Raw genomic sequence first — 24,621 nt, forward strand, 5'->3', positions numbered from 1 at the left:
GGCTCCACAATATCGCAGCTCAGTCCTGAGCCCCACTTGGTTCGACTTCACCAGATCCCTGAGGAAAAACCAGGAGACTCATGATTGGTGATCCCTACCCTAACCCTTGTCCTCGCTGCATGAACCAAATACCTCACTCCCGGCTCCTGTGCTCACCTCCAAATCCTCTCAGTTATCTCCACCCTTTCCCTAAGCTCCGCAGACGACACCATCACCGATCTTCTTAACCCCAGAGGGGACATAAGTCCTCCGATGGTTGTCTTCATAATATTACTCTTCCCTCTCATAACACTTTCCCTACCATTACCCCCTTATCTCCTCCAGACCCTCAACCTAACTCATCATTGTCTAAACCAATCATCCCCCTTACTCGCTCAAGACTGCTGGCTCTGCCTAGCTACCTCTACTCAACTCTTCGCTGCTGTCCCCGTAACAGCTCAAGTATGGACTAATACTTCTGCCTTCATTTTCTACAAAGTCCAACACGGACCTGCCTTTCATTCTAAATCCACCACTCGCTACAACTCCTTCCCAAGCCAATACCAGATCAAAGCAACACAATACTGAAAACCTTCACCGATGCTCTAGATAAGACCTATGGCAAATTCAGGCCCATCGTCGGCCCTCTAAGCACATCCACACCGCAGCCCCCCTCTACATCTCCCACTCACAGACCACTGGCAGCCCCGTGGGCACCTTAGACCCCAATCTCTCTAATACCACCATCACTATCTCACCCTCTCTTACTCATTACACTTCCTCCACAGATTCCTTCTTCCAACAACCCCTCTGCTCTTCCTCCTGTCCCAGCCTCAGCTCTACTGGAACAACTAACATCAACACCCCTACTGTCAGGAGAGGCCTCAGACCCCAATTAGAGCTCCCTGCTGGTTCCTCCATACCAGCTAAACGGGATCACCTGTCTTAAGCTACCTATTCCATCTGACCCAGCTGACTTTTACCTCAATACACTCAAACTCTCTCTCTTTAGACATCCAAACTTTACACCCGACATTCCCTACAGCCCCTCACGGGGGCCACAGTGTCGAGCACGTTCGATATTTGGGACAAAGAAGGCTCCCAATAAAATACATGGGAACCCTAACCCCTTTCTTCTCCCTCAACATCTTCACCTGCCTTGGTCCCTCTGGCCTCTTCTGCGGAACCTCCACATAAGTCTGCCTCCCCACCAACTGGACAGGCACCTGTTTTACTTTCTCCAGATATTCAGATCGCCCCCAATAATCAATCTCTACCTGTCCCCAAATACACTCTCACGCGCAGAAAAGGGCCATCTCCCTCATTCCACTCCTAGTGTCACTGGGCATCTTTGCAGGAGTAGCGACAAGGACAGCATAGAGCTAGGAGTCTCCTTACACCACTTACAGGACCTTGCCCAAGCTCAGAAAAACAGAGACCGCCTCAAGAATCAATGGAGCTCCTGGTTTATGGGTAACTGGGGCCCTTGGCTTCTCCCCTCGTAGGGCCTCTAATCATTATCATTTTTGGTCCTAGCCTTCGGTCCCTGCCTCCTCCGCCTTTTCTCCCAATTCCTGTACAGCAGACTCCAGGTGTTCACAAATGGAGCTGTCTATGAGATGCTTCTCCTACAACAACATTACCAGCCCCTTCCACAATGTCCCCTCCTCTCGCCACCCCCGTTCAGCCTGAAGCAGCTACAGAAGAGAGACATGATAGCCCCTCTCCTTTTTATTAACAAACAAGGCTGGAATGTTAGGTCTCTGAATGTTAGGTCTCAGAGACCTTGACTTACAGACAGAGCCATGTCTGCAAAAAAACAAGAAAATGTCTGTTGGCCTGCACCTGTAGACAGAGCCAAACTTGCGAAAACAGAAAACGTCACAAAACAGCTAGTGGCTTACAGGCAGTCAGCATTTTCTGTTCAAACAATGTTACCCTTTCAGCACAGCCCCTGTAAAACCCTCCTCACCCCCTCCTTCGGGGCTGCAAGTCTCCTTTAGGCACGAAGCCCAGGCTGTAGCTGTCTTTGTTCAGACCGATAGACTTTTTCTTAATAAATTAGATTTTCTCTTAATAAACTTTCTTAACTTGCCTGACCATGCACGTTCCTTTATCAGCCGATCTATCATTACCATTAGAGGAGTCTGAGTGAAGTGAGCGATATTGACAAATTTTTGTGTCTCAGTTTTCAAAATAAAATGACTGGGTGCTAGCAGACAGTGTCAGGAGGGACAGTCTAAGGATGGCAAATAACTTTCCCCTCAAGTTTTGACAGGATCAATTGTCAGGGATGCCCAGAATGTGAAGAGTTCAGAGGCTTCATCCACTTCAGGGGGAAGTGCTGAGGCTGACTGGAGAGGTCTGTGGGAGGGGTGAGGAGGGTAGATGAGAGGAAGGCAGAAAACATGAACTTGGTGGCGGTTACAGGGCTGTTGCATTTGCTTCTGACACTTTCGTAACTTTGAAACGTTTTTAAATAAAAACTTTAAAAGTAATACATGTGCCACAAAATGCAAACAGCACCAAAGTACAATGAAAAGGAAGCCCTCTTCCTAGCCCCAATCCCTCCCTTCCCCCCCAAAATGTTACCAAGATTCAATACCCATTAGGTATGCACAAACACGAGTATTTATTGATCACGGAGGCTGGGGCTCTGCCTTAGGTTGGAGAAAGTCAAGGGCAGTCATGGAGACTGAGAGGCAAGAAGCCTCTGCCCACAGGGGAAGCAGGCTCTTCCTGCTGCTGAGCTTTGTACTAAAAAAGAGAAAGGACCGGTATGTCTGGATACCATCACATACATTTTTCATACTGCAGGTTGCAACCTAGTAGTAGGTCAGAAAATAAATTTAGTTTCATGATCATCACTTTTAAAAAACTGAAACAGAATAGACAATGGCAAGAGTACATAGCGTGCAATGGGGTAGTTTTGTGAGGCTTTCTTGCGACGTAAAATGTATTTCTTACTGAGGGTTGAGGGTTTTTCTTTAAGTTTGAAAAACACTGAGTCAAGTCATAACTGTCATAAGGCCAGAACACGGATGCCAAGACAGTTTGCCCCAGGCTGCAGGTGATGGGCACATCCCTGTCCCTGGGAGCCGCCAGGTAATAAATGCGCAGGCCTGACTTCCTGGAACTTTGTGTGAGGACTCGCTGGTTAATGGGTAACCGGGAACAACGCCAGTCAGCTGGGAGCACGTGGCGCCATGGGGATCCTGCCACGCCACACAGTGTAGGGCTCCCAGAGATGGTGTGGGACAAAGCTGGATCCCCAGGCTGCAGCGGGCAGCCACTGCAAGTTCATCCCCCACAGAGGGCTGCCCTGAGGCTCCAGTGAAGAGGCCTCTCTTGCCAGCTGACAAACCTTAAGGAGCTTAGCAGGGCTGGAATGGCGCCCTGGGGTCAGAGACGCCTCAGGCAGCGGTCTACCCAGCAGGTGCTCACTACAGAACTGCCTCCTGAACAGCTAGGCCCTGAGCATCATCTGGAATGCTGGCAGCAAAGCTTCTGTGAGGGTACACATAGTAAACTTGTTAGGCTTTGGTGGCCATGGAGTCACTCCCAACAGTTGGGCTCTGCCTTTGTCCTGCAAAGCGGCCATAGACATACGTAACAAAGGAGTGTCGCAGTTCCAATAAAACTTTTTCGTGGACCCTGAATTTGAATTTTATACAACTTTCATTTGTTTACAAAGTACTCATCTTTTGGTATTTTTCAACAATTAAAAATGGGAAAACCCATCTTAGCTCCTGTGCCGACCAAAAACAAAAGACATACCAGGTTTGGCTTGCAAGCCATAGGTTACAAACGCTGGCTGTGGCATTTGCCCTCCCGTCCTTCCCCGTCAGTGCCGCCCTTCCGCCTCTCTCCCTGTCCGGTGCTTCCTTCCCTCCCTCCCTCCTCTTTCTTCCCCCCGCCCCCGCGGCGTCCTAAATCCCTAAGTCCAGCGGGGACACGGCGGGGCGTGTTATCAGAGGCGCAGACTCAAGGATGACTCAGTGAGAGCCGGGCTGCCCGCAGCGGTCGGGGCGAGGCTGGGCTGGGGGGTGGGGCCGAGGGGGGCTGGGGCGGGGAGGCGGGGGCCTGGAGCGGCGGGGCTGGGGCTTGGGGCGGGGCTGGGTGGGGGGCGGGGCTGCAGTGGTACGGGGGAGGGGCTGGAGCGGGTGGGCGGGGCTGGAGCGGGGTATCGGGGATCTGAGGTGGGCAGGCGGGGAGCGGGGCGGGGGCTCTGGAGCGGAGCTCTAGGTGGCGGCTACGGAGACGGAAGCGGACGGACTGGAGTCGGCTGCTCCACGGAGGGAGGGCAGTGGCGGCCGCTGTGCTGGCGTCGGGAGAGCGTCGGGACCCGGCCGATGCCCCGCCACAGGAGCAGCCCTGCCCGCTTCTGACTTCCCCAGAATGTGAAATAGGCGCTGCGGACGCAGTGTTCTCTCTAAAGGCTGGGCCCGGGAGGACGCAGGGCGCCGGGAGGGAGACCTTGGCAGCGCACGCCCTTTGGGGCCACTCTCCTGCCGGGAGAGGCCCAGGTGCCGGGCCCAGCCCTCCTCCACACGCCCCCTTTTCGAACTCTTAACACCCCTGCCCCTCTTCTTCCTCTTCCGCCCACGCAGTTCGGCCGAGCCGGGTGGCCTTCCAGAGGGCCTCTTCTGGGCTGGATTAGGTCCTCCCAGGGTTACAGGGGGAACCTCTGTCCTTGGCACCTTCGACGTTTCTCCCTGCCGGCCTCTTTAGTGTGTGTGTGTCTCCCGACTGTGAGCCGGGACCACGACCCGGTCTCAGTCGGCTCTGTATCCCTGGGACTTAAACAAAACCGAGGCAGAGGAGGTGGGATACGTACTCAGGAGATCAACGTTGGCGAGCCAGCCAGGGACACAACCATTCAGATCCTCAAAACCCATAATAATGTATTAAAAACACTTACGGGGGTATGTTACTTTAACATAGAAATACGATCACTGCTCTTGGCTCTCCCCATCTTTACTTGGCCTCCTGCTATCCTCTCACCTCACCTACTAAGAGCAAGGTGCTTGGGTGTCCAGTGGGACTCCTTCCTTTCCCCACCAAACTCCTCACCTTCCATGTGTGCCCCAGCCTCACATGGGGGATCAATTCCATGTGCCATCTACATAGGGCCCACACACTGACCCTGAACCTGCCTGAGGCACCCACATCTAAACCAGCCCAGATGCCCAGAAGAGCCAGGACAGTTGCAGTAGGAGAAGTGACCAGTGCTGGGGGTCTGCCGAGGCCCCCAAGCATGCTCAGAGGTCAGGAGGCTTTCTCCTGGAGAGCTCTTCATGCCTGTTGACTTGCTGGGGCTCTGCAGCGGGCGTACCTACATCATGGCCTCCTCATTGGCTGGCAGTGCAGGAAACAGGGTCATCTCCCTGAGGTAGGGAAGGTCTCTGCCACCATACCCTAGCTCTGCTGGCTCTGAAAGGCTGGCATCACCTGAGGAGTGCTCCCAGGAATCCAGGTGTCTCTGCTCACTTGCAACAGGTTCCAGCAAGGGGCACTGCTCTGGTCCTGTGGAAGGGGCCAGCCCTTGTTCCAAAGTGCAGTCTCACTGCACTTGGCGGGTGCTGCCGATTCTCCTTGTATGACTGGGGAATTTCCTTCTTCAAGTATGTGTCACCCCACAAGGGCCCGAATTCAGTCAGGCCAAATCCAGATGCCAGGGCAGGACTTGTCATTAACGCTAACTGATTTAGAGAGAGGACGGGTGTTGGTGCAAGGGGTTCGCGGTATTTGTGCAGATGCCAGCAAAGGAATAAGAAGCAAAAGTGTGGGGGGAAAACAGAAAGGCAAAACTATCAGATGGCATCAGCAGTAGGGTCTTTGGGGTCTGGTTCGTACGGGTTTAAACCTCATTGGAGTTCCTTCCTGGCTGGTTTATTTAACTTCCCTGGGCCTCAATGTCCACATCTGTAAAATGAGGCTAATAATAGCATCCACCTCAGGTGCTTGTTACAATGATTAAATTAAGTTGTTTTGACAAGGTGGGCAAGGCCTGGGATTTAACACGTTGCGAACGGATCACGAGAATCTTCGTTTTTTTCTGAGCCTTGCGTTAAGGACAGATAACGAGAATTCTCATTTTTACTGTTGACTCTTTTTACTTTGCATATTTTATTGAATTATTTGTGTTTCGTTAATATCTAACGGGAAAATGTCGTTAATGAATAAAGTCTGCATCATATGTACACTTTTTAGAATTCATATTATTTTTTTTTCTTAAAAAATAGTGATTTTGAATCGGATACCTTTTTTTCACCCATGAGTCATTTCACGTGTTACATTCACAACAGTGGATGTACGAATAAACAGAGTTTTCCAGAACTGTAGTGATTTGTTTATAACATTTGGAACCTTAGTATCCCTTAGGCGATTTTGAATTATGTTATTTTTGGAAAAACACCAAGTTATTTTATTTAACTCTTCGGTGATACCTCATGAAATACATATTGTAACCTCGTCAATGCAAAGTTATAGGAAGTTGAACGGAATTATTTTCATATTATTGGCCATAGTTACACAACAATGCTACCATGCATTGCTATGTTCAACATGTCATGCATTGCTATGCAACAATGCTACTCGGTACATATGAAATTCGGTACATATGCAATTTTTGCCGTGTCCCACTGCACAAAGGAAGCTGCTTTCTGCAGTATCACACCAGGAGGGATTACTAACATCATAGGTGAGTAAATCCTAAAAAATTCCATAGAAAAATAATAAATGACATAGAAGCATTTACGCTTTAAAGAGGAGTGCATTTTAAAGTAGTTTCTTTTAAAAACCTGCCGGAACAGAGTGGTATGAGGGATTTAAACCCCGCCTTACGCAACGTGTTAACAGGTGATCAATCAACAATTTCCTCTCTTGGCTCCTCAAATATCCTAGAGAAAAGGTGAGGTGCCTCACAAAGCTTTGTAAGGATCAAAGTCTGGGACAATGGGTGTCCCCCTTCATAAATATCCATGAACGTGGGGAAGAGGTTGACCATGAAGGGGAAGAGAGGAAAGGACAGCTGCCATCTGTGTAGCAGCTTAGCAGCCTCCGGCTCTGAGCATTCAGTCACCTGTAATCTTATCTAGTGTTCTTATCTAGTGTTGGCCCCAACTCTGGTAATAGGTGCTGTCACAATGGACTGATAGCAGGCATCAGTGCAATGTGGGTTTAATACTAAGAGGGCCACAAGTGGAAGAACTTTACGTTTGACCGTATTCAGTTTGATCACTACATGAAAAAAGGGTTTCCTAAAAGGCTGCAGGTAAGGAAATGGAAAGAGGTCAAAATGTCGGCTACATGCTGTATGATTCCAACTCTATGACGTTCTGGAAAAGGCAGAACTATGGAGACAATAAAAAGACCAGTAGTTGCCAGGGGTTGGGGTGGGGGATGAATATGTAGGGAACAGAGGATTTTCAGGGCAGTGACAATACTCTGTATGATACTACAGTGATGTGTACATGTCTTTACACATTCTTCTAAACCTAATGAATGTAAAACATCAAGAGTGAACATAATGTAAATTATGGACTTTGATTTTCATGTGTCAATGTAGGTTCAGCAGTTGTAACAAATGCACCACTGTGATGGGGGTGTTGGTAAGGGGGAGGCTGCATGTGTGTGTGGGGGGGGCAGGGCATATGGGAAATCTCTGTATCTTCCCTTCAATTTTGCTGTGAAACTAAAACTCTTCTATAAAAATAGTATTTTTTTAAAAGATGCAGAAAAAAAAAAAAGATGCAGTACATGTAAGGCTTTTTAAAAGGAGAATGTAAATACCATAGGACCAATTAAACAGATATTACCAATTTTAATACAAAATAACAATGACATTTCTATCCTATGATACAGATGACATAAGTAAACTTATGGGGAAGACACCTGGAGAAAACTCTGGGTGCAGGAGGCATTTTTACAAGTTCTTCAGCCATGTGAGCCACCCCTCGTGTGTGGTCATGCCTGTGGTCTCCATGCTTCCTGCCTGAGCCATCAGTACCATGTCTCCCCTTCTCTCAGCAGCTGCCACAGACCCTCACAAATAGTCCCTGGCTCCCCACTGTCCATAGGCTCCATTCCAAACCTCATTCTATCCCCTCCCCTCTCCTCCACTGCTCATCTGCTGTGCCTCCTGTTCCATCCCCATCTGAGCCAAGGTTCCTCTATTACCAGGGCTCTGCCTGCCCTCTGATGTCCAGCTGAAGCTCCACCTCCTCCAGGCAGCCTTCCCTGCCCATCCAGCTTGTGCTGATTTCCCTGTCCTCTGAACCCCTTCAGCGTCACCATCTGTACCTGCCACCTGGCCTCTGCCCTATGGCCCTGCCTTGTTAGACTCTCCCCGTTCCTCTTGCCTTCTCAGGCAGCTGTGTTGCCAGCACGAGGCCCTTATACCTCCAGAGCCCGGGCATGTTGCCCAGGCATGTTGTAGGAGGAACACAAGCTACTCCAGCAAATTAAAGAAACTGAAGGAAAGAGGATTTCCTAGGAGGGTGGGAAGACCCTCATGACCCCAAAGCCAGGATGTGCCCTCATTATGAGGTGGGGCCACCTGGCTGCTCCCTTCTGCCCTCAGGTCTCCTCAGTCTCCTGCTCAGTCTCTCAGCAGGGCTGCACCTCCCTCCTCGTTGTGTCCTCCACTTTAGGCCCAAACATTGATGCTCAGACCCTGGCTTCAGAACTTTCCAAGTCCAGTGCTCACAGTGCAATGAGGGCTCTGGGGCCCTACTCCTAGGGCCTGGGGTAGAGAATCTGATTGACTCCTGGGTCCAGTGACTTCCCTGTGCAGTCACCAGAAGCAGCAGGAGCTGGGACTCTGAAGAGTGTGGTCAAGTTCTCCAAGGAGGGGGCAGGGTATGAAGAAATGGGGGCATGTCCGGGACAGCAGATGCAGGGAAGGAAGGAAGATGCCTATGAATACTGACAGGCTGCAGGGCCCAGGCAAAGCTCCAGGTCGAGCCTTTACTTCTGCCCCTGTCCTTTCCTGCATCCCAGCCGTGAACTGACTTCAGCCTTTCCAAAATCCTCTTTGTTTCTCTCACTTGTTCACAAAGGTGGCCAAGAGGTGCCAGGAAGATCTGAGTTCTCATCCAAGTCTGCCACCGACCAGCTTGGTGAATTTGGGGAAATAATGAAAGATTTCTGAGTAGCCTCACTGGCAAAATAGAGGTTATAGGACTAGCCATGTGCAGCTGTGGGGGGTGTTACAGAGAGACCAGAGCTGAGAGCCTTCGGAGTGCCTGGCTCCTGTGTGTTAGGGACCCAAGAGGCATATCTTTTCATTTTACATCACGAAAATCAGAAATCAGACTGGCATGTCAATGTGTGATTGGCAGTGTTTCTTTTTTATATATATTGGCACATAAAAAGGTGCCTCTTGTAATAATCATATCCCAGATTTGGTGAACTATGGTGAATTTGATCCATTACAAGTTGTGCTGATCTGGGCCAAACTGCAATATCTCTGCGTAAAGATGTCCCACCTGCAAGATGGGAACAAGGTCCCTCCTTCAGCCGGCTTCTATGAGGCTAAAATGAGACCACATCTGTGCACAGTTTTGACAGTGCCTGTCCTTCCCCTCTTTTCCTCCTGGATGGCACCATTGGTGGGCAAGGTGGGCTTTGGGCAAACTGAGCTGTCCTGAGCTGGAAACTTGTTTGTTTGTCCATGGAGAGCAAGGCCTCAGCACTGAGGGCCAAGCAAGCAAATATTTGTGGTTATGGATTAACTCGAGTTCCGGGCTATCATGGCGGCAGGAGGGCGACCTTGCAGTTTCTCCACAGTCCACCCCAGTAAGTCCCCTTCCGGGCAGGTCTGTGAGGTGGGTCGGAGGAGGGCTGAGCAGGGGTGAGGGCTAAGTGCTCGAGCCAGGGTTTGAGAGGCTGGCTGGAGCTTGGGGAAAAGGGAAATCAAGGCTCTGCCACTGGCCAGGCACGCCTAGGTGCCACAGTTCCAAGGGGCCTTCTTCCCAGACTTCGAAGCAAATGGAAGTTGGTGGAGGGCCTCCAGGGCTCACAGCCATCACCAGAGGCGACTGGGAGCCTGGGACTCCCCGTGTTCCCCAACTCACCCCCACCTCTAAACTTGGGGCCTCTGGTTTAAACAAATGTCAGAACCAGCTTCCGAGAGGGTAAGCGAAGGTGGAGAGAGGTCAGACTGGAGTGCACATGGGGCAGGCAGGCCTGCCCACTCAGCCTTGGAGGCAGTGGGGGGCTCTTCAGCGTCCAGCCACAGGGCTGCCTCTGTGGCCTTTTGGGGTACCTGGTGGTTTGGGGCAGGAGTTCAGGTTCCAGGCCTGGAGCCACACGGGTCTGGGCTTGAGTCTGAGCTCTGCCACCTCTTGGTTGTGGGTTTTTAATAAGCTACTTCATGCCTCGGAGCCTTGATTTCCCCCCTCCATAAAATGGGATGACAACATTAAACCTACATCTTGGGTGGCTGTGAACTTTAACTGGGATAATATTAGCAGTGTTTACTGAGAACTTGCTATGTGCATACCACATTTTAAGAGCTTCATGTGAATGAACTCATTTAACTCTCACAATAACCCTATAAGGCAGAAAAACAGTTTTCCTATCCATTTTATGAATGACGGAAATGAGGCAGGGATCAGTTAGGTCCCTTGCCCAGTGTTGCTATCCTGGAGCTGTAATTTGCACCAAGAGGTTTGACCTGGTGGCCTGCCCTCTGAACCATGCTTGAAAGACATCATGAGTAGCTGACGTTAGCTGTTACTCTCAGCCTGGCCAGCAGATCAGTGATGGCACCATACCCCAAGGCTCACGCAGAATAGGGAGCACATGGACACTCTGGGCATACCTGCTGTGGCCCCTTTGATCTTCCCCAGGACTTTATGCCCTATCCACTTTCTCTCTTCCCCCTTCAGATTTGGAGCAGGTGGTGTGACCTTAGACCCAAGGAGAAGGAGACTGAGGTGCCAGGTGGCTGTCTGCCTGGTGGACAGGGACTCCCAAGGCCAGCTTTTGCTCTGACAATCAGCACACATGGGAGGCCCTTCCGTTTGGCTCCTGTCTGGGGGGAGGCAGGCAGAGCAGGGGCTGGTGGGGCTGCGGGAAGCTCAGAAGTCCTCCTCAGACAGGTGTCAGCAACTCCAGAATGTGGCAGCTGGCGAGCCTCTTACTGTTCCTGACCATCTGGGGAATTTCCAGCATACCAGTTAATCCCGGTAAGGCCATTCCCTGTGCCCCATCCCTCAGGACCCCAGGCCTTCACACCATCTACTATCCCCTCTGAGCCTCAGGGTGAGGTGAGAGGCAGGCTGAGTTAGCAGCCTCCCTGGCTGGAGGGCAGAATGCTGTGAGGACAGCAGGGAGCCCAGGTCAGAGGGTCACATTCTGAAGCTCCTTCCTCCACCTTGGGGTGTGGGGTGTGGGCCTTCCCACTCCTTTCATCACTCTCTCAATTATGAAAGCCCCCGGCCCAGTCCAGGCCACATCACAGCCACACTGCCCCAGGCAGCCTGTCCTCCTAAAACCTCTCCCCACCCCATCCCCTGGTCCCCACAGCCAGCAGGAGGAGGAACGATGCTGTGCAGGAAGGACGAGCTGCGGTTTATTCTGCAGCCCCTGCCTCTCCAAGAGCCACACTGGGCTGTTCCTTGCATTGATGCCTCTTCCTGATCTGCTTCTCTGCCTGGGGCGCCCTTTCCCACCCTCCAAACCCCCAGCTCTCACCTGTGGACCCCTGGGTTCCACGGTGCAGACTCAGCTCAAGCACACCTTCCTTGTCTTTCACCAGCCTTGTCTTTTGAGCTTCTCTTCTGCACTCCCTTGACTTGATTCCTCCATCCCACCTGTTCCCCTGTACCCAAGACAAACACCTCTCAGAGCCCAGGAGACATGTGGTGATGCTCCCTGGGTGACAGGTCTGCTGTCCTCCAGGTGTGCCTGCCCAAGGGGAGAAGCGTGGGAAATGCTCAATGAGATGGGAGGGGAGAGAGAAGCAAGGGATTGTGTCAAGAGAGGGTTGTACAAGTATATTCAGAGAACAATGAGACCATTTAATATTATATTCTTGGTAACAACAGCAGCATATGGCATGTGACACTGGGTGGTCATTTCTGTGCCAGGCACTGGACTGTTTTATTTAGTACAGTAAAATGTCCTCATTTTGGATGAATAATCTAAGGTTTACAGATGTAAAGACCCTGGCTCAAGGTCACATGGAGGTCAGGTTGGGGTTTAAAGGGAGGTATGAATTGTCAAGTCTCCTCTGGTCTAGTGGTCAGTCACCTCTTCAAGCAGAGGGAGAGGGGAGAGAATTGGGAGCTGGAATCATAAGTCCTCCCCAGTCTCACCCTAGCAGGGCCCTTGCATGGCCCCTACCTCAGGCCCCTCCACTAAGGTGACCTCCCCCCTCCCCAAACAGACTCCGTGTTCTCCAGCAGTGAGCAGGCCCACCAGGTTCTACGGATCCACAAACGTGCCAACTCCTTCCTGGAGGAGCTCCGGCCCAGCAACCTGGAGCGGGAGTGCATGGAGGAGAGCTGTGACTTTGAGGAGGCCAATGAGATTTTCAAAAATGTGGATAACACAGTAAGGCCATCTGACTGGGTCCAAAGGACGAGGCTGAGGGGTTGGCTGGTGGCCAGCTGGGGACTGAAAGAACAGGCTGGGGCTGACCACTGAGGGCCTCTTGGGGGCCTGGGGAGGCAGTGGGCACCAGCCCCTCTCCCCAGAGTGGGGCTGAGTGAGTGGAATGAATAGGACACTATGGTCTTGGTCAGGGCACATGCGGCTGCAAGAAGCAGACCCTGCGCCTGGTTCCAGGAAAAGAGAGTTTGGGGAAGCCTTAGGCTGGGGTACCCACCCAACCCCACTGCAGGTAGTTCAGTTCACCCTCCATCTGCAGCTGGACACTTCCGCCTCCTGTTCTCTCTCTCTGTGACCAAAAGGCCAGCATGTCTGCTTCCACCCATGAACCTACTGATCAGGGTGTGTGACCGGAATCCCTGATGTCTGTCTACAGATGCTCACTCTGTGCCTCAGTTCATGTTCTCAAGGGGCAAAATCTGCTTGCCCGGGGGTCTGAGGAAAGGGTCTGTGTCCTCTCTGGCCCCTGGGCCTTGAGGTGGAAGGTGGACTTGTAAGAGAGGTAGCTTTCCAACACGAGGATCAGACCCCCTCCTTCCCCAAGTGCTCACTTCAGCTGCTAGAATCTGGGAGTTGTGCCACTACCTGGGGTCCTTCCTGAGATGTACTTCTTGTTCAGGCCTTTCCAGGCCGAGGGAGGGCCCTCTGGTCTGCTCCCCACTTGCCCTCAGCCTCCACCTCCTTGACTAGATCCTCACTTCCTCTTTCCCCAAATGGCCTCCTCAGCAGACACCAAAATGATATTCTTCAGGCTCAATCTGAGCACATCACATCCGTCCTGAGGCTCCCTTAACTCCCCCCAAGGTCTCTGGGCCAGCAGGGCAGAGCCCTGCTGCTTGGGGGAGGGAGGGTTGATGGTATAGGCATTGAACAGTGGATCTCAGGGTGGTCTGCATGCAAGGTGGTGGTCTCAGACCAGCAGCAGCAGCAGGTTAGAAAAGGGGACTGCTGTCCCAGACCTTCTCAACCAGCATTCTGTGTCTCACCAGTGAGATCCTGGCCCTTGCTCAACTTGGGAAACACTGGCTTAGGGAAAGACCAGATTCGGGAGAGGTCCAGAAAAGCCAGGAGGAATGCCAAACTACTGAAAGGAGGCACAGTAGCCTGGGGGCCTTGGGTCCCTTTCATTGCAAAGGCTGCTGTGGTGGCAGAATAAGAGAGCAGGATTCCAGCTGCTGGGGGAGGAGTGCTGTTCACTGGGCTATGGGGTGGAGATGGACAACAGGGGGCAGGGAGGAGGTGGACTTATGCAGGGTGCAGCTGCACCAGCGTCCCCTGAGAAGCAGGGGCTGACCTCTCTGGAAGCCTTTATGTCTCCTGCCCACTTAGAGGCTGCCAGACCCCACCCAGGAAGCTCCCTGTGGGCTCCCCTTAAAGGCACAAGGGCTGACAACGGTCCCTGACGCAGCCCCTTCTCTCCACAGCTGGCCTTCTGGTCCAAGTACCTTGGTGAGTGCTCTCTAGACTCCTGGCTGCAGTGCCATGCCCCTTTGGGAGTCTCTGGGCCGCTGTGGGGACGCGGAGGGTGCTGGCGGCACCAGTGACACCTCCCAAACCTCATGTCGCAGACGGCGACCAGTGCACCGTCCAGCTGCCGGAGCACCCGTGCGACAGCCCATGCTGCGGCCATGGCACGTGCATCGACGGCATAGGTGGCTTCCGCTGCGACTGTGGCCTGGGCTGGGAAGGCCGCTTCTGCATGCAAGGTGAGGGGCCGCAGAGCCGGACAGCGGGCTGAGGTACGGAGGGCGGCGGGGGCGGCGGGAGCGGCGGGGGCGGCGGCGCGTGCGGCACTGCACTGCAGGGCCGGTCGCATGGTGTCACCGCGCCCCTTGGGCGTCCTCCTCCTTTGTGCGTCCAGAGGTGCGCTCCTCCAACTGCTCAGTGGACAACGGCGGCTGCGCGCACTATTGCCTGGAGGAAGAGGGCCGGCGCCGCTGCAGCTGCGCTCCCGGCTACCGGCTGGCGGACGACCACCTGCAGTGCGAGCCCAAAGGTGAGCCCCGCCCCCCGCCCCAGCGGAGCAGGGCGGTGGGGTACAGGGCGGCTCCGGGGCGTGAGTGAGGAACAGCACTGAGTCCCGCTGAAGGAAGAGGGCCGCCCCAACCCCGGGAGCCACCGCAGTGCAGTCAGCCCCCGAAGAGCGAGGATGCCCTCTGCCGGCTTCCTGCCTGCTCTTTACCTTGCTTGGCCGCCTCCCTCCAGGTGTCCCTGCTCACGTTGCGTTCGAGTCCTGGCGCACGAGGCCATAGGTAGCTCACCTCCCAGACTCTGAGCCGGGCCTCCAGCATCTTCCTTCATCTATCGTGGATAGCTATCTTTCCTTAAGACACTTGGTTCAGCCCCGCATGCCATTTCCCACGTTACCTCTGGCTTCTCCGAGGAGAGACAGAAACCATGATTCTGCCTTCCTCCCTGTTTTCCTTTGTGTGCATTGTAATTTTCATCAAAATTTAAATACGTACAAATAAGTAGAGTTTTACAGCTCTTACAGTGAATTTCAGCAGGTTGTCCCTCACTGTGGGTCTTACTTCACTCATTGTACAGTGCCGTTTGGTGGACCTTTTGGATGTGGAAATTCATATCTGCTACCGCTAGGAACATCTCAGTAGTTATTTATTTTTTATAATCTCTCCTCTGCTTTCCTTGTTCTCTCTTTCTGTCCCTCCTGTTATACAGATCTCTTTCCCCTTGATTGATCTATTTTAGTTTTTCTTTTAAGAGGTGTGATAAAAAATACAGTGAATGTTCAAATAAAAAATTATTACAGTAAAAGACACATTGCCATTAATCCCCCTTAAAATACTCCCCCTCTCTTTGAACACACTTAACATTCTTGCTATTTTCTGAAGCAGTTCTGGAAATCCTCTTTTGTGAGTGTCTACTTGCGCTGCTGTGGCTGCCTTGATGTCCTGAATCATTTCAATTTTGGGAAAGAGCCAGAAGTTGTATGGTGCCAGATCTGGTGAATAAGGTTCATGAGGACACACCGTAATGTTTTTATGTGACAGAAATTGCCATACCAGAAGTGATATGTGACATGGAGCATTGTCATGATGGAGGATGATTTATAGCATACTTTAAAACACACCTTCTCTCAACCAGGGCTCACACCCGACTCACTGCACCAAACAAGTTGAAACTTGTCACACACTGTTATTAAGGTTTGACATGTTGCTTCCTATATTGAAGATCCCTGCCTTTCTGCTGAATGGCACTTGTCAGCAGCATTCACTGTATTTTGTGATCGTACCAAGCATTTTCCATTTCTTTAACTTTGTGTTCTTCTTTCAGGGACCTTTCCATAATTTTATATTCCAATCCTTTACTGAAAAAACAAAACAAAACAAACAAACAAAAAACAGTTCTAACTTTGTATTTTGAAATAATTAGAATTCATAGGAAGTTGCAGGGAAATGCCTAGTGAATGTATTGGCTTGTGGGCTTTCCTGCAAGACCATCCAAGGGCCAAGGTCACTGGCAGAACCCCTACTGCCCAGACCTGAGGTCTTTACTTGACGCCGTTTTCTGAAAGGAATCCTCCAAGCTCAGGCTTGGGTGGTTCCAGCCTGGCTTCTTGCCCCTCAGAGCAGGGGGAATGGAGGAAGGGGAAGCTGGCATCTGCCCAGTCTGCAGATGTCTGTGTGACTGCCTCTGTTCATTGTGTGTCACTCTTTCCTGTGGTGGTGGTACCTGAGGTCCCCAAGTCACAGCCTATGGTTTACCCTCTGCAGAGAATACACCTAAGGCCTTCTGCAGGGGTGAGAGAGGAGAGTCAAGTCTGTCTTATAAACTCCCAGCATTCTTGTCTGCAATCCACCTGCACCTCACCCTTCAGAAGCACCAAACCTTCCTGGGGTTCTGTGCTTCAAAGCAGGCTGGGTCCGGCATCCCCTGTTTCTGACAGAGGTTTTTGCTTTCTCAGTTGGCTAAGCGAGTTACCATGCCCATCTGCTGTACAGCTTCTGGAATTTACTTGCTGTTGTCTCATCTCCATTCTCTGTGGTTCAGTTGCCCGGCTTATGGTTTCCCATTGCCCTTCAATAAGTACAAATCTCTCAGCCTAGCTGAATGGCATATCCCAGTAGACCTCCCGGTCCTCAGTTCTTTCTCCTCTTGACAGAGGACTTCACAACAGTGCTCGGAGCTACTTTGGGGCTCTCCAAGAATGCCCACCTGCTTATCTCCATAATTTCTATCCTCTGTTAGGAGCTTGGCAGCATGCCAGCATAAGACCTGACAAGTATCTCAGGGATTGCTCCCAACAGCCCTGGGGAATACTGAACTCTGAGAATTTTAGTAACCTGCCCGGGAACACATGGCTACCCTACGTAGTGATGCTGCTTGGTCTGACTCTTGCCATCAGGTGGCATTGTTTGTTGACTGACCAACCCAAGGAAATTTGCAGATTGATACATTTGTGTGTCTAAGCGTCATTTATCACTTTAACCCAACAATGCGGCAAACTAGCCTGCAGGTGAGAGGTGGATAAAGATGGGGAGGCAGTCTGGGGGGTAGTCCTGGCAGGCCCTCACTGCCTCCTCTGCCTTCAGTGAAATTCCCCTGTGGGAGGCCATGGAACCCCATGGAGAAGAAGGGCAAGACCTTGAAATGCTGCACAGACCAAGCAGACCAAGTGGACCCGCGGCTCATCAACGGGAAGTTGACCTTACAGGGAGAGAGTCCCTGGCAGGTGAGAGGGGGTCAGAAGCCTGGGAGTTCCTGCTCAGGATGCACAAACAGGAAGGGGCTGCCTTTGGGGGGAGGTGGTGAGTGCTAAGGTGGGGGGTGTTGTAGAGAAAGATGGAAGTAACTTGATGAGAGAAGAGCGGCCAGGGAAGGGGGGTGGGGCATGGGGGATGTGCAGGAGGAGAGTGACAGTTTTTAAAAAGCTGGAAAGCTAATGTTTTGCTGGTACGATTTTTGACAGAAGCCCTGTTCGCGGGTGAGGGTTTGGCACAGGGAAGGGCTGGAGGGGGGGCTGCCCCTGAGCCTCTCCCGCCTCACCATGGGAAGTAACACTTATTTGGTCCCCCTCTCTGCCAGGCATTAGGGGATAGAAATCTCTAAGGAGGGGATGGGCAGGCCTGGGGAGCTCACAGACTTGGGAGGGACAGGTCCCTACACACACAGCAGCCAAGTGGGACCAGAGCCACAGGGCCAGCCGAATAGGAATTGAGGTAACCCGAGGGGGACCCCAAAGGCAGCCTGGGGGCCTCAAATGCTTCCCAGAGTACTTGAGGCCCTGTCCGAGCCCCCAAGGATGAGAAGCATTCTCTGGGTGATATTCAGGATGACAGGAACACCTTGGGCAATGCAGGGAGACGCCTGGAACAGGGCCAACTTTCTGAAATGTGCGGAAATAGAAAATGCCAGGAAAGGGCCAACAGTCCATGTCCTCCTGGCTGGGGAACCCAGGAAAGACCTCCAGTGCCTCAGGTTTGAGGACCACTGCAGGGGCTGAGGTGAGGCCCAGGGGCCCTGACTGGAGTAGTCAGAGGCAGTGCTATGGTGTCACTGCCCACTCGCCCCCATTGCAGGTGATCCTGCTGGACTCAAAGAAGAAGCTGGCCTGTGGGGCGGTGCTCATCCACACTTCCTGGGTGCTGACAGCGGCCCACTGCATGGAGGACTCAAAGAAGCTCACCGTTAGGCTTGGTGCGGGCTGGAGCCAGGCAGGAGGGGGCCAGCAGAGGCCTTGGGGAGGGGTGGCACCATGCAGGCTGGCCAGCTTTGGAGAGCCTATCTCTGGGGTGCTTGAGCTCCACAGAAAGTGTTTGGGGGCAGAGGCCTATTTGCTCCCACCCTGCTACTCCTGTGGGATTTCAAACACAGTAACACCTGGTATACTGTAGGTAGGGGATTCTCTGGGGCCTTCTTCAAATCTGGGCCCAGGCACTTATATACAAAGTTTGCAAATGAGGGGGTGGCACACACACTTGCCTTTTCCCTGCCAGCTGTGGGCATCCGGCTGTGTGTAGACCTCCAGCACTTGCTGATGCAGACCCACAAGTGTTGCACACGGCCTGTCCTCAGGGCCATGCTTCACACACACTAGTGGGGATGGAGCTGTCAGCAGGGCTCCAGCAGCGTGTGCACCAGCAGTCAGCGACTTCCCTGTGGTAATTGGGGTCCCCAGGCCTTGGCCCCACTTTATACCAGTGTCTGGAGGGGGCTCTCACACCATTCTTTATGCAAAAAGGAGGAAAAATTATATTGAGAACAACCAGATTCACATGCCCACAATTACCCGCAACACGACCAATGGCCAGTGGCCTCCAGGGAGGCCCCACCTGGAATTCCAGGGGACCCCAACCTTCCAGGACCCGTGTGCCTTGCCGGAGAGGACCTTGTCTCTTATGTGTGACCCACATCTTCCTTTCCTGTGGAGCCTGGATCCCGCTGACCCTCCTCTCTGCTCTTGCTGCTCCTGCCCGCCTCTGCCGTGGCTGGTCGCTGCCTGAGCTCAGGCTGGGCACTGCCAGCCATGCCTCTGCTGGCAGGGGCTCTCATCTCTTCATCTACAGTTGCCCCATATTCTCTTTGTGGCTCTGATCTGTCTCCCAGGTTTACAGGGGGACTTGGACTTCCCTGCTGACTGCCCCCTGCTAGTTACTTCCCTGGCACTGCCTCATCTGAGTGAGTCCTAAATTTAGACCAGCATTCTGCCCCTTTAGGATTGACACCCATGGGCTGTTACCCTTAATAGGGAACTGCAGTGCAGACAGGCCCATGATGGTGCCCAAGACACACTGGCCACTGCAGCAGTGGGCCCAGTCCTGACCCCCAGCAGGGACTCCTGAGCTCGGCGGTGTCTGCCTCCCCACGCCCACTCTCACAGCCCCTCTGCTCTGCAGGGGAGTATGACCTTCGGCGCAGGGAGAAGTGGGAGGTGGACCTGGACATCAGCGAGGTCCTTATGCACCCCAACTACAGCAGGAGCACCACCGACAATGACATCGCACTGCTCCGCCTGGCCCGGCCCGCCACCTTCTCACAGACCATTGTGCCCATCTGCCTCCCGGACAGCGGCCTCTCAGAGCGTGAGCTCACCAAGGTCGGCCAGGAGACGGTGGTGACAGGCTGGGGCTACCGCAGCGAGAGCAAGAGAAACCGCACCTTCATTCTCAACTTCATCAAGATTCCCGTGGCCCCTCGCAGCAAGTGCGTCGAAGCTATGCACAATGTGGTCTCTGAGAACATGCTGTGTGCGGGCATCCTCGGGGACCCACGGGACGCCTGTGAGGGGGACAGCGGGGGGCCTATGGTCGCCTCCTTCCACGGCACCTGGTTCCTGGTGGGCTTGGTGAGCTGGGGTGAGGGCTGCGGGCGCCTCCACAACTATGGCATTTACACCAAAGTCAGCCGCTACCTCGACTGGATCCACAGTCACATCAGAGCCGAGGAGGCCTCCCTGGAGAGGCAGTGGCGTTAGCAACCCTCCCACTGTCTCTGGACCCCAGAGGCCACCCTTGGAATGGGTGCTGGGCTGTTGAATGGCAATATATGGGACATTAAAGGGAATGCAACAAGCACAGCAGCTGCTGTTCTGTCTTTCATCCCTTTTTTGGGCTGTTCTGGAGGGAAGTGATATTTATTGAGCATCTACTATATGTCCCACACTCTATAAACAGAATCTTATTTAACCCCCACAGCAACTCTGGGGTAGTGAGAAGCAAATCCAGGTTTTGTGGGGTCTGAGAATAATAACACTTGGAGTAGGAGCTCTCTTTATGAAAAAGAATTAAAAATATGACTTCAAAACTGAGAGAGCCTCTTCTAGGGCCTTGTAAGTAGCCTGTGCAAGTCAGGGATCCTGGAAATGAAGCTTTACAGTAAAACCAAGTCTGGAGAGAGAGCTGTTTAACTCAGTGCGGAGGAAGAACAGGCTCAGGAAGGTTTACATGGTGGAGCCAGGATTCAAATCCAGGTCTGATTCTAAGACCCAGGTGCTCCTGTCTGTTCTCCACTGGTCCCAGAGGGCAGCTGTTCTGAGCACCTGTCGATGGGGAGGCCATCACTGGCCCTGTGAGGAAAGAAGCCAAAGACTGTGTTGGTTCAGCCCAGAATGAGCACAGTGCGCAGTTGCGGAAGCTATTTAAGAACAATGTTACACAATCATGAATAACTCCCTCTTGACTTGACTTTATATGCATAAATGGATGAGACTGAGAAAGAAGGTAGAGTGTACCTGGTAATAAAGGATAGTGGTGAGTCAAATCTGAGATAACTACTCTGAAGTCCTAAAATTAGTCTAACTCTCTGTGTGGCCTTGTACAAGCCACTTACCTTCTCCAAGTGTTACTAAATGAGGAGATTGAATGAGAACAGTGGTTTTCAACCTGGTTGTACATTTTAATCCCCTAGGAGCTTTTGAAAACATCTATGTCCAGTTCCACCCTCTGAGATTCTGGTATAACTGATTTATGATGGGGGACCCAGATGCTGATGTTTTTAAAACTCCTCAAGTCATTTTAATGTGTGGCTGGGGTTGGAAACCACAGACCAAATGGTCGTTGAGGGCTTTTTATGCTTGGGTAGGTGCTAGTTCTAAGACTCTTAGGGCCAATGAGAATGAAAACAAGAGTTTCAGAAAGTTCAGCATAAGTCAGTCAACAGTAAAAGAGGCTGGGACTTGTGATTACACCAGCTTGTCAGCACGATGGCTGTTGCCTACAGACCAGAGGGGACGCCAGGACCCACTGAGTTAGTTGTATGTACAACCACAGGAAGAGACACGTTGATGGGGCCTGCAGGATTCACCCATGGCCCTGGGAAAGTTCCCAAGCATAAAAGGCCCTTCATGACCACTTAGTCCAGTGATTGTCAAGCCCAGTCACACATTAAAATGACTTGAGGGCTGCTTGGAGGTGGGAGGAAGCCCAGGGCAGGAACCATCTGATGATTGGTCCATTGGGCCAGTGTTCCCCACATTTGCAGTGGGACATGATGGATTGAGAGAATAACAGCATGCTGGAGGTCTTTGCCCCTGTGAATGTCTCCCCAGGGAAGTTTCCTGACAAGATGGTTAACTAGCGTAGGCCAAATGACTTCTGTCAGGAAAGCATGAGGAGATCTATTGCCCTGCTTGCCAGTAAAACTAGTGAAAATTATAGAAACAAACGAACATTTAAAGTCTCTGGAAATGGTCCTAAGGGAAAACAAAACAAGAATAAAAATACAGCTTTTAAACCAACACAAGAAAACTTGATGTGTCCAACAGGAAACGAAGGAGAATAAAAACAAATAAGCTGCTCACAAAAATCAACTGCATTTCTATGTACTAACAATGTACGTGTGGAAATCAAAATTTTAAAAATATAATACCAGTTCACACAATACCAAGCACTTGTAAAAAAAAATAATAATGTACATAGAGCCACTTTAAAATGGAGCTGGAGCTGCCATCCCAGAGGAATTGCCTTGCATGTCTTATTCCTTGAACCTTTGGAACGTTAAAGCAGGGCAAAATAACCTTTGGACTGGGCCTGAAGCAACACTGTGTCACAAAGAACTGTTTGCAAAGATAACAAGAAAGCAGATATTATGACTACTGTACTAAAAATTAAATACCTTGTTTAGAATTAGTGTCACTGTCACTGTGTTAGCTTATTTGCGCCTATAGCAATGCCTTCCTTCTATTGAAGGAATTGTCCCCCTTCCCTTCTCATAAATACCCCTGGCCTTTGTCTTCTCATCAGAACGTTACCTGGGCTCCTGCTTGAATCAATGCTTCCCAATAGCTCTTCTTATTGATCTCAATAAATGCCTGTTGCTTCTCACTTTGGCCTTTTATTTTTAGGTTAACACATTCTAAAGAAAATGAAGTGCTTAGATATAAATTTAACAGAACAGGTACCAAAAGTGGGTTAAATTTATAAAACACTGATAAAAGAAATTAAAGACCTAAATACATGGAGGGGCATATCGGAAGACTCAACACAGTGAATATGTCAATTTCCCAAAAGTGATCCATAGGTTTAACACAGTCCACAAAATCCCAGTATGGTTTTTTTTTATAGACAGTTTTATAGACAAATAAGTTTACTATAAAATATGTATATGGAAAGGCAAAACCTAAATACCTAAAACACTTTAGAAAAAGAAGATTAAATTAGGAACAGTCACTCTAGCCAGTGTCTTAGTTTATAATCTAGCTACAGTAATCAAGATTATGCTGTGCTAGTTGTGGAGGGAGAGTCACAGGGGTGACTGAACAAAACAGAGAATCCAAAAATAGACCCACACAGCTATGGCCATGCACTTTTGACAAAGGTACAAAAGCAATTCGATGAGGAAGGACAGCATTTCCAACACAATGATGGCATCCATAAGGCAAAAAATGAATCTTGATCTAAGTCTTACACCTTATAGAAACAATAACTCAAAATGGACTTAACTATAAAACTATAAAACTATGAAATGAAACAACAAGAAAGTTAATGGAAACTATGGAATAAGATGGAAACAATGATAAATGCAATTAGTTCAACTTACCAATTAAGAAAGAGAACTCTCAGAATAAAAAAAAAATCTGACAATACAATATTTATAGACAACTTATAAATAAAAAACACTGAAAGACTGAAAATACTGCTAGAAATTTCACACAACTTTGAATGAAAAGACAGCTAAGGCAATGATTTTAACTGATAAAGTAGAGATCAAGGAGAAATACCATGAAAACAAAGATGGACATTAAATATTGGTAAAATAATCAATCATGTGTAAAGGTCTAATCATCATAAAAATAATATATGCCTCTAACAATATAACCTCAAAATATATAAATCAACAAATGACAGAAATGTGGGGAGAAAAAGCAGTTGTAGTTGGAGACTGTAAAAAACTCTCAGAAACCAATAAGTTAAACAGATTTTAAAAATTAATGGATATATAGAAGATCTGAACAATAAAATTAGTAAGCTTGAGCAATTCTTTTTTAGCACACTGGGAGCATTTACAAAAATATATTGGGCCATGAGGGAAGCCTCAATAAATTCCAAGGGCTCAATGTGCTAGAAAACATGTCCTCTAGCCAACAGGCAAGAAAATAAAAATTAAAAACAAAAAAATAGTTCTTCCAGGGGCAGCTGGTTAACTCAGTTAGCTAGAGGACAGTGCTCTTAACAACAAGGTTGCTGGTTTGATCCCCACATGGGCCACTGTGAGCTGTGCCCTCCACAACTAGATTGAAACACCTACTTGACTTGGAGCTGATGGTTCCTGGGAAAAAAACACATAAAGCAAATAAAAGGTTTTTTTTAAAAATAGTTTTTTCCATGTTTTCCTTTCTTTTCTTTTCTTTTTTTTTTTTTTCAAGGAGGGTGTAGCTTACAGTGACCCATGCAGGGATTGAACCAGCAACCTAGGTGTTGTTAGCACCACACTCTAACCAACTGAGCTAGCCAGACACCCCCAATCCATATGTTTTCAAAATAACATATTAGTGAAAATTATAAATTAAGAAATAGTAAGAATTGAGTGTTAAATTGTGGGACACAGCTAAAGCAATGCGTAGAGGGAAATTATATCTTTAAGTACACTTATCAAGAAACAGAAAAGGTTGGGGTGGCTGGTTGGCTCAGTTGGTTACAGTGCAGTGCTCATAATACCAACTGTGGGGATAGAGCCATGAGTGCAGTTTCCAGGCTCTCGGCCTCCCATGGAAAGGTGCTCACTTGGGTAGCAAGTGGACACCAACTGTGATTGGATGGCCATCAGCTATGGCTAGTTGGCCATCAGCTGTAACCAGTGAGCCACTGGCCACTAATATAACTGCCGTGGCTACACTAGCAGCAAAAATGGGGGCTCACAATAAGATGGTGGCTGAGCTAGCAAGCGGCGGAGTCGGGGTTGCGGATCGTGTGGCTCCTGTTTCCTGTCTCCAACCCAGCCACCAGTGAGACTATAGTGGTATGACTCCCCTATCTATGGCTCCATGGGGGTTCGTTTTTGGCCTCACCATATCCTGCATTCTTATGTGGGGAGCAGAAGGTGAGACCCCGCAGGCCACCCTGC

The 24,621-nt window shown here is 50.5% G+C and overlaps 1 protein-coding gene across 3 annotated transcripts; it reads left to right on the plus strand.

Moving 5' to 3' along the window:
- Window positions 1-9,646: 9,646 nt before the first annotated feature.
- On the plus strand, window positions 9,647-20,137 carry PROC (protein C, inactivator of coagulation factors Va and VIIIa). Of its 3 annotated transcripts, none has more exons than XM_019718007.2 (9): window positions 9,647-9,780; window positions 11,088-11,174; window positions 12,377-12,543; window positions 14,025-14,049; window positions 14,169-14,306; window positions 14,462-14,596; window positions 17,154-17,293; window positions 18,141-18,258; window positions 19,458-20,137. In XM_019718007.2, the coding sequence occupies exons 1-9, from the start codon at window positions 9,735-9,737 to the stop codon at window positions 20,033-20,035; spliced, it is 1,434 nt and encodes a 477-aa protein (XP_019573566.1). In that variant the 5' UTR covers window positions 9,647-9,734; the 3' UTR covers window positions 20,036-20,137. The 3 variants fall into 3 exon arrangements, with proteins under 3 accessions (XP_019573566.1, XP_019573567.1, XP_088649992.1); XM_019718008.2 differs by having other exon boundaries at window positions 9,673-9,780; window positions 11,084-11,174; XM_088793866.1 differs by having other exon boundaries at window positions 9,720-9,809; window positions 11,084-11,174.
- The last annotated feature ends 4,484 nt before the right edge of the window (window positions 20,138-24,621 follow it).

This window comes from Rhinolophus sinicus, chromosome 17, assembly GCF_057876585.1.
Source record: "Rhinolophus sinicus isolate RSI-liver-muscle chromosome 17, RSI-T2T, whole genome shotgun sequence".
NCBI classification, from domain to species: Eukaryota; Metazoa; Chordata; class Mammalia; order Chiroptera; family Rhinolophidae; genus Rhinolophus; species Rhinolophus sinicus.

Bases quoted from the DNA above. Each gene is read 5' to 3' on its own strand.
- PROC (XM_088793866.1), top strand. From the start codon at position 9,735: ATGGCGGCAGGAGGGCGACCTTGCAGTTTCTCCACAGTCCACCCCAGT. The intron at 9,810-11,083 runs GTGGGTCGGAGG...AGTCCTCCTCAG, and splicing joins CTTCCGGGCAGGTCTGTGAG to ACAGGTGTCAGCAACTCCAG. The intron at 14,307-14,461 runs GTGAGGGGCCGC...TTGTGCGTCCAG, and splicing joins AGGCCGCTTCTGCATGCAAG to AGGTGCGCTCCTCCAACTGC.